The sequence below is a fragment of the Gadus morhua genome, chromosome 23, assembly GCF_902167405.1.
Source record: "Gadus morhua chromosome 23, gadMor3.0, whole genome shotgun sequence".
Taxonomy (NCBI): Eukaryota; Metazoa; Chordata; class Actinopteri; order Gadiformes; family Gadidae; genus Gadus; species Gadus morhua.
The window spans coordinates 15,787,011-15,797,010 of NC_044070.1; the positions used below are offsets into that span (position 1 = coordinate 15,787,011).

Sequence of the window (10,000 nt, forward strand, 5' to 3'; positions counted from 1 at the left end):
CATCCTCTCTCTGTCTCTTTTTTCCTGTCTTCCCGTCTGATTGCCAGCATGTGATGGAAAGTGACATTTTAATTACAAAATCGAATCACCGTTGAGTGATGTTTGTAGTCTTAGGGTGTTTTTGCATCCTCTTTGCCTGTGTGTGTGTGTGTGTGTGTGTGTGTGTGTGTGTGTGTGTGTGTGTGTGTGTGTGTGTGTGTGTGTGTGTGTGTGTGTGTGTGTGTGTGTGTGTGTGTGTGTGTGTGCTTGTCCTTTTGTGTGTGTGCCTCTTGATAGAAGCCAAGAGTTTGAAGCGGCGAGGGGTAGGGAGACGGGCAGTTGCCCAGGATTGATAACATCTCACTGGTATTCCAAACATCATTCCTCTCTCTCTCTCTCTCTCTCTCTCTCTCTCTCTCTCTCTCTCTCTCTCTCTCTCTCTCGTTTCTAATTGATGCCACATTATATTTTTGAAACTCATATCTTGAAAAGAAAGGGGTTTGATGCCCCCTTGAACAGAACCCAGATCTTGGGGGCACCATTACTTTAATATGCATACAGCCAGTAAACACATACACACTCATACCCCCCATTATACAGTGTCCTACAAAAATATTTATACAATATGTACAAAACAAAGGAATTAATGCTACTTCATTAGCATCTCTATTCTAGATAGATTGGGCCTGTGCAAATCTAACCACTTGGCAAAGTTTGAAAGATTGTTACTGACCAATCTGCTTCTCGTTTGAATAGAATATGATCTGCAGGGTTTTAATGCAGTTAACTTAACAACATAACTGTGAATAAATCCACTGAATGAACATTAGCATTTTGTTGAAAGAGAACGTTTTTCTAAACAGTTGGGGGTATGCCATAAACATTTTTAAAGAGGGAAGAATGTTTTTCATGATGTTTTCATTATACATTCTTTCATTGGAGTAGTGAGCGTATCCGAATTTGACAGCTTCACTGAAAATACAGGCTTTTTTCACCATTAAAACGTGTATTTCCATCTTTTTTCGATTCTCTTGGTAGTATGCAATTGCAAACAAAGACTGTATTTTCTATACAAAGGTTCAATACTGGAGACCCAATTGATCAGCTATTGAATATTTGGAAGCCATCAAAGCCCTTGCTCCTAATTGTTCCTCAGGATAATTGACCAATTGTCATCTTTGTCCTTTCTGTTCTTCCCAGGTCCCTGTCAGACTGGATGAGATGAGATCCCTATGTAGCGGTCGTCATGGCAACTTGTGACTCTCCCCCTATGGTGTCGTCACAGCAGCAGGAACATGGTGGCCAGAAGTTGGACGCTGCTGCCGAAGACAACTCCGTCATCGCCATGGAGACCGGTTTCGCCCACAGCAGCAACAACGCCAACAACGCTCACCGCTCGTCGCCCGTCGTCGCCGCTGTAATCGGAGAATCTGAGAATGGCCTTGGAGACCCTGCTTTGAGCCCTCTAAGGACCACCCCCACCCCAACTGCCACCACCACCCCCACCACTGTTAGTGTTAGTGCAACCGCCGGCCCTGTGTCCGAACAGAGCCGGAGAGAAAGCTTTACTACCGGCAACAACTCGAGTGTTACCGGGACTTTACCAGGAGGAGAAGGGGCCGCTTTGGGCTCAGACTGTTCGGCCCCCGCCACCTCTCCAGTGGCGCCGGCCAAGGACATCCCTTGCAACGAATGTTCGGGCTCCTTCTCTAGTTTACAGAAGTACATGGAGCACCACTGCCCCAGCGCCCGCCTGCCCACGGCGGGGGTCCGCGGCGAGGCGGAGGACGAGGCGGACGGCGCTCTGGGCGAGGAGAGCGAGGGCGAGGACGCCGTCGCCGGGCTGGCCGAGATGAACAGCGAGGTGGAGGAGGAGAGCGACGTGGAGAACCTGTGCGGAGAGATCGTCTACCAGCCCGACGGCTCCGCCTTCATCCTGGAGGACTCCAAAGAGCAGCGCGGCGACCAGGGGGGGCTCCCCGGGACTCTGCATTTCAGAGACCTTCTGTCCCCCCAGGCCTTCCCCAAAGCCCAGGCCGGCAGCGAGCAGAGCAGCCTGAGCCCCATCGGGGAGCGGTCGGAGAAGTCGGCTGCACCCATGTCCTTCTACCCCCAGATCATCAACACCTTCCACATCGCCTCGTCCCTGGGCGGAAAACCCCCGGCGACTGACCACCCCTCCTTCCCAAATACCTCAACTGGGGGGCTGGTGGGCGCCGGGCCAGTGTTGCACAGTTTCCGTGTTTATGACCTCCGCCACAAGAGCGACAAAGACTATCTGATGGCGGATGGCGCAGCCAAAAAGTCCTGTGTGTCCAAAGATGTCCCCAACAATGTGGACTTGTCCAAATTTGAGGGCTGCGTCGCTGACGGGCGGCGGAAGCCCGTGCTGATGTGTTTCCTGTGCAAGCTGTCGTTCGGCTACAGCCGCTCGTTCGTGACGCACGCCGTCCACGACCACCGCATGACCCTGAACGATCAGGAGCAGAAGCTGCTGAGCAACAAGCACGTCTCCGCCATCATCCAGGGCATTGGCAAAGACAAAGAACCTCTTATAAGCTTTCTGGAACCAAAAAAATCCCCCAACTCCGTTCTACCCCACTTCCCCGCTCCCGCCAACTTCCTGGGGCCAGACCCCGGGCTCCGCGGCCTGTGGAACGCGTTCCACAGCAGCGGGGAAAGCGTGGATACCCTCCAGGCGGGCTTCGCCTTCCTGAAGGGCAGCGCCAGCAGCTCCTCCAACGACCAAACTCACCCACCCATGCCAAAGGCCGAGACCCACCCCAACCTGGGGGTAGGCGCCGGCGCCCACAGGATCCCCGGTGGGGGTTCTTCCAGCGCCGCCTCCGCCCCGGGCGGCTCGGAAGGACGCGGCGGCGCCGACGGCGGCGACTGCAAGGGCCACGTCCGGGACGCACGCACTTTGCACCCGGGCAGCAGGCCAGACCTGAGCCAGTACCCGCAGATCAAGCGGGAGCCCGGCATGACGGGCGGCGAGAGCCCCGAGCCGGACGACGACGCCTACTCCAACGGCGGCGGCGTGGAGACGGAGGCCGACGAGGAGGAGGAGCGCGCCATGAACATGACCATGAGCGGCCAGCGGGCCGACAGCACCAGTAGCAACGATTTCCCCCTCTTAAACCAAAGCATTTCCCCCCTGTCCAACCACGTGCTGAAGTACGGCGGCGACGCGAAAGGCGGCGCGCCGTCCTCGGCGCCCTCCTCCATGGTGGCGTGCGAGGAGCTCCAGATGGAGAAGGCCCGCCTCGCCGCCACCCTGGCGGCGGCGGCGGCGGCCCGGGACCGCGAGAGCAGCAACGACTCCACCGGCGACGCCCATGCCGGTCGGGACGGACCCTCGCCCTCGGCCCTGCCCTTCGACATGATGATGATGCGCCGGGACGACGAGAGTCCCGGACCGCTGCACCACCACGCCGGCAACCCCGGGACCCCCGGCACGCCCGGGACCCCCGGGACCCCCGGGCCCGGCGAAGGGTCCCCGGGCAGCGGGGTGGAGTGCCCCAAGTGCGACACGGTCCTGGGATCCTCGCGGTCGCTGGGAGGCCACATGACCATGATGCACTCGCGCAACTCCTGCAAGACGCTCAAGTGTCCCAAGTGCAACTGGCACTACAAGTACCAGCAGACTCTGGACGCCCACATGAAGGAGAAGCACCCGGAGTCGGGGGGCTCGTGCGTGTACTGCCGCACGGGCCAGCCGCACCCCCGCCTCGCCCGGGGCGAGAGCTACACCTGCGGATACAAACCTTTCCGCTGCGAGGTATGGTCCACCTTCGTAATTCCATTGTAATTATTTTTTCATTTCAACTCCCCTGCCTTCCCCCCCCCTCCCCCAACACCTCACTTACGATGTCATTTCAGAATGATTATTATGGAATGACGGACAGACTATATTTTGTACCTCAATTACAGAACATCCATTAGGGCTCTGTCAATTTTTAGTACATGCTTTCCCACTCTATTTTTCTCGAAATAAACGGCGGGTCCTATTATGAATCAATAAACCGGCCACTGTTTTCACCACCGCTATGTTTAGGTCTGCAACTACTCGACTACAACCAAGGGCAACCTGAGCATCCACATGCAGTCAGACAAGCACTTGAACAACGTGCAGACACTCCAGAACGGTGGCACCGAGGTCCAGTACAACCACAACCATAACCACAACCACAGCCACAGCCACAACCATACCAACCCCGTGCCCAGTGCCAGTCTAGGGGCCAGCTGTGGGGCCCCTTCCCCGTCCAAGCCCAAACAGAAGCCCACTTGGCGTTGTGAGGTAAAGAAACCAGAACAAACCGACCCAGAACAGCACACGACACAGCGTTGTCCAGTTGTCTCCAGGACGACAAAAAAAAAGCTGTTTTCATTTGCCTCCACAATAGATTGATTATTTTTTCTCTCCCCGCATCATGTGTGTGTGGGACATTGTTTTATTCTGTGAAGCATCTGACCTCAGCTCCTCCAACAGTGTTTTCACACATTCTAATCATTGCGAAGGCGATCATGTTGCTAATGCACTTCCCCGATAATCCAGTGTTTCCAGTCATCACTGCAGGCTCATACCAAGAAATAACCTGCATCTGAACCCCCCGCCACTTACCCTTCTTTTCTAACGAAGCCGTCCTCTTCCACCCCTTCGTCTCCGCGGCCAGGTGTGTGACTACGAGACCAACGTGGCGCGGAACCTGCGCATCCACATGACCAGCGAGAAGCACATGCACAACATGATGCTGCTGCAGCAGAACATGAAACAGATCCAGCACAGCCTCCACATGGGGCTGGCGCCGGCCGAGGCGGAGCTCTACCAGTACTACCTGGCGCAGAACATGGGCCTGGCCGGCGTGAAGCTGGAGAACCCGGCCAGCGCCGGAGCCCCCGAGGCCCAGATGATGATGAACCCCTTCCAGCTGGACCCCGGCATGGCAGCCGCCCTCGGATCGGGACTAGGTGAGCTGGTGTTTGGGTGGGCGTGTTCGAAGGGAGCTAGCTTTAGCGTTTGCTAAATATAGCATGAATCGTCGTTCATTAGCATAATGCTAAAATAGATGACGTGTAGGCATGCAGCGAGACGTCAAAGGGAGCCTCTTGACGGGACAAAGTGCAGATTGGGTTTATATATGTTTCTTCTTAGCATTATTCTTTGTCTGTTCGTGCTCTCATATCTCTTTCCCTTTGCTCCTCTGTAACGGGCTCTCATTTTTTCCCACCATATCTCATTTATCTGATCCCACCGTTGGGATTGTTTTATCTTTTTATGCCCCGTTTTTCATGTTCCCTCTTGCCCTCTCTTCTCCAATCTCGGCACTTTTTTTCTTTTGCCGGGATCCTTTTTATTCCTTTTCATTTTTTACTGTGTAACCGTGGGCCCCCCCCCCCAAGACCCCCAGACCCTCTGTCTCATCGCCGTACTACGATGCTTATCTCCTCCCTCCATCACGGTCCCCCTGCCATTGTCTCCTTTGCCTGACCTCTCGCACTGATTACAAAATTATTATGAGATGCCACATGAGAGTTTTCTCTAATCTTTCATTCCTAATTGTCTTAAGTCAGCTTAATCCCCCCCAACTCATCCCCCCTGCCTGCAATACACGCACACACACACTCACACATACATAGACACACACACACACACACACACACACACACACACACACACACACACATACATAGACACACGCACAAACACAATCACTGCCCCACCTTCGCTCAACCCATCGTGAGAGAGAGAGAGAAAGAGATGAAGAGTGAGAACACACTGCCCCACCTTTGCGCAGCCCACGGGAGGGAGAGAAAGAGAGAGAGAGAGAGAGGACATATGCACACACACATACACCCACACCCACACACACACAGCAGGAAGCAGATTCCAGTAGGGGTGAGGGAGATTTAACAATGACCCCGCGGTGTTACACACCCTCTCCTGCCTCCCACCCCCTCCCACCCCCTACCACCCCCCCACCCCCACCCGTTTTCTTCATCTCCACTGTGGAGGTCACAGCCCAGCCGGCAGATGTACTCCCAGTGAATTACTGTGATAACACGCAGCTCCCCATAGTGAGAGCAGATGTACCTACGTTTATTCAGCGCATGCTCGCCCCTCCATATCTACTCACATGCACACTCACTCTCTCTCTCTCTCTCTCTCTCTCTCTCTCTCTCTCTCTCTCTCTCTCGCTCTCTCGCTCTCTTGCTTTCTTGCTCTGTCTTTCTCTCTCTCCCTCTCACACAATCATGCACATAGACACACACCCACGCATGCATTTTTGAATTCCCTAACAAATATTACACCCACACACAATCTTTCAGGCGGAATTAATCCATTTACTTAAAAAATATCGATAGAAAGAATATGTACGGCAAAAAGTACAAAATATGTACGGCAAAAAAGTATAAATTACGTTGATCATGGTTCATGTTGAATTCTCACTGTGTCAATCATATCTCACACTGTTTAAATATGATTATTATAGCCAAGTTAATGTTATATAATATTAACACATGTTAAAGTAAATGTTAACATTAACATTGACGGCCTTGCTGACATACACGGAGGGGCAGGGAGAGGAAATGAATAGCGGGTGCGATGGCATATTAAACAAAAGGTTTAATCACTCATTACATGAATGAGGGAACAGGTTCTCTTTGTTCTCAGTGGGCGGGCAGAACAAAAAGATATTTTACAAAGAGAACACACGTGTTTTATGTATTGATCAACTTTTCAATTCTCTCACCACCAAAGAGAGCGAGAGAGAGAGATAGAAAGAGAGAGAGACGGAGAGAGACCCAGAGAGAGAGACAGACGGACGCATGTGGCCCGAGAACTGTCGTGCCACCATTGCTGAGTGTGGTAATTAAAGCTATCTGATGAGCGAGTTAGCACGTTGAAAGGGATGATTGTAATTGATCCTGATTCAATCCTATTAGGGTTTTTCTGTAGGCAGGGCTTTGTAGGGGAGCAGCAGTCCTCTGCGTGGCTTTATTTTATCAAATCCTTTTGTGCCAGCGAGGCCTCACAGACGAGGCCCCGGCACCTAATTTCATTTCATGGTGTTAAAAAAAGAAAAGAAAGCCTTTGCTCTTTCTCCCTCTGTACTCCATATTGCTCATCATCACAGCATGCACTTAGTCCTCTGCATCCAAACGCTTTTCTTCCTCTTCTGTCGTTCGTGTTGCGTTTTGTTTTTCGATATCCCCGGCACGCACCTAGCGTGACTCCCCCCCTCCACCGCCTTCCTCGCACACATTAACCCGCGCTGCTTTTAACTCCCCATCTCCCCCCCTCCCTCCGCAGTGAGCAACGAACTGGCCGGCGACCTCCGCCTGGCGGGGGGCCAGCTGATGGCCGACGACCTCTCCATGCTCTCGGCCGCCGCCGCCGCCGGCGCCGGCATGTCGGCGCCCGAGCCGCCGCCGTCCTCGTCCTCGCCGCTGGCCTCCCTGTCGCCGCCCATCACCGACCCCGCGCTGCGGCTCTACCAGTGCGCCGTGTGCAACCGCTACACGGCGGACAGCCTGGAGGCGCTGGGCGCGCACGTCAACGCCGAGCGCTCGCTGCCCGAGGAGGAGTGGCGGGGCGTGGCCGGGGACGTGTACCAGTGCAAGCTGTGCAGCTACAGCACGCAGCTCAAGGCCAACTTCCAGCTGCACTGCAAGACGGACAAGCACATGCAGAAGCACCAGCTGGTGGCCCACATCAAGGAGGGCGGCAAGGCCAACCAGTGGAGGCTCAAGTGCGTGGCCATCGGCAACCCCGTGCACCTGAAGTGCAACGCCTGCGACTACTACAGCAACAGCGTGGACAAGCTGCGGCTGCACGCCACCAACCCGCGCCACGAGGCCGCCGTGCGCATCTACCTGGTAAGATGGCCGCCGACGCCGCCGTTGTGGAATGAGAAAAAAACAGAAAATCGTTTTTTTTTGGAATCTGTGGTACAATAGCCACATGGTTGTTCTCAAAGCACCCACACACATACACGTACAGACACGTGCTCCATTCAATATGTGTGTGTGTGTCACACACACCATACAGAGAGTGTACAAACTTTTGCTCTTCGACAATGAGTTGTGTGTTTTCTACCGTATCTTTTTTGTCCTTGTTTTCTCCTTCCGCTCGTTATTGTTTCACTGCAAAGCGACAGGACAGAACTTGTTAGTCATAGCCAAACGTGATCAGCTGCCAAGCGCCGACACCATTCAAGGTATGCATACTCGCGAACCCATGATTGAAACACGTACGATTAATTACACGGGAGGCAGGATTTTCCCACGGCAAAAAAAAAAAAGAGGAAGAAGAAAAAAGAAGCACGCATACAGTAGAGTGACGGGGAAGGGGTCAAATTCAAATCCCCTGAGGAGATAAACCTGGGGGTTAATCCTGTGCGTGGTTCGTCACGAGGTTGCCAGAGCGGTGACCCGGGCTGGGATGCTAATCAGGAGACACTTGCGCTACTTAACTCATTAGCCTCCCTTCACAGCGCTCCTGTTTTTACTTGGAACGGCCAACATGGCAACCCCTCGTGCCTTGTCTTTTCCCTAGCACTGTGCCAGCCTAAGCTGGTTCCCCCTCTCTATATTTAAGTTGATTTAGTCCCCGGGACGTCTCCTTCGGTTTAATTAGACGCTGTTACATTTCCGAAGGTCTCAAAACTACAGGATCAAGTGCATTCAATTAATGAGGATTGCTTTACTGCGTGTAAGCAACTTTTGGCAGTGAAAGGTGTCTTTCTCTTTGTGTGTGTGTGTGTGCTTGAGTATGTGCACATGCCTTTTTGTGTGGGTGAGTGCAAGAGAGCTTGCGCTTATGCTTATATGTATGTGTGTGTGTGTGTGTGTGTGTGTGGGGGGGGGGGGGGGGGGGTGAGTGTGTGGGTGAGTTTGTGTGTGTGTGTGTGCCTGACATTCTGCAGAAAGAAAAAAAGAGCGTTCACATGGTTTAAAGCACGCATGAATTTCAGAGCGATGAGAACTTTTGGCAACTGTTTCAAAGTTGATCTGGAACAAGGCAACAGCCAGATAGGTCATTCTGAACATTGGCAGACATTTGCGGCTTACAGAAAAAAACCAAACAAAAACTATTTAGATCAGCTGTAATTAAAGTGAGAAAGTACACATTCAGAGGCGCACGATTACCAGAAGAAAAAAAGTATGCGATAGATCAACAGATATATTAATCTTTGTGAAAGTTTTGCATGGCTGCCAATACTGGAGTTTGGCTGATATTTATAGGCCCGCACAAAAGCCTGCAGAACACAATCAATGATTTGGCTAAAAAGGGGGTAGAGAGGTTTATCCCCTTGCCCGCTTGGTGCACCCAGCCACCCGCTAGCCCCAACCCCTTAGACATACAAACACACACACACACACACACACACACACACACACACACACACACACACACACACACACACACACACACACACACACACACACACACACACTCACTAACTGTAGCCCTCAAAAAATCTGTTCCACAGATGACGCATAAAATGCTATTTGGCAGGGATCCCATTCCTTATGCTACCCGGGACATGTGGTAGTAGAGCGGGGGGGGTCAGGGCAGAGGGATGGGGAGCCCGAAGAGGGAGCGGGGTGGGGGGGCTAGGGTAAGGGCAGGGGCACACAATAGTGGAGCAAGAGTTTAAAAGTGGCAGAGCCGAGGTGTGTGTGTGTGTGTGTGTGTGTGTGTGTGTGTGTGTGTGTGTGTGTGTGTGTGTGTGTGTGGTGTGTGTGTGTGTGTGTGTATGTGTATGTGTGTGTGTGTGTGTGTGTGTGTGTGTGTGTGTTTATATGTGTATGTGTGTGTGTGTGTGTGTGGGTGTGTGGTGTGTGTGTGTGTGTGTGGGTGTGTGTGTGTGTGTTTGTAAGAGAGGGATGACGGGAGAGGGAGGGATGGAAGGAGAGAGAGAGAGAGAGAGGGAGAGAGAGGGAGAGAGAGGGAAATAAAAAAAAAAGACTTTATTTTACCAGAGAAACACCTCTCCTTTCATGTATCGACGGA

At 52.8% G+C, this 10,000-nt stretch overlaps 1 protein-coding gene across 1 annotated transcript in view; it reads left to right on the forward strand.

Annotated features, from left to right (window-relative positions):
• Window positions 1-1,225: 1,225 nt before the first annotated feature.
• zfhx4 (zinc finger homeobox 4) overlaps window positions 1,226-10,000 on the forward strand; it is a 72,849-nt gene continuing 64,074 nt past the window's right edge. The window contains exons 1-4 of the mRNA XM_030349082.1: window positions 1,226-3,760; window positions 4,037-4,279; window positions 4,656-4,950; window positions 7,295-7,860. Coding sequence (XP_030204942.1) covers window positions 1,226-3,760; window positions 4,037-4,279; window positions 4,656-4,950; window positions 7,295-7,860 — 3,639 coding nt within the window. The remainder of the gene's footprint in view (window positions 3,761-4,036; window positions 4,280-4,655; window positions 4,951-7,294; window positions 7,861-10,000) is intronic.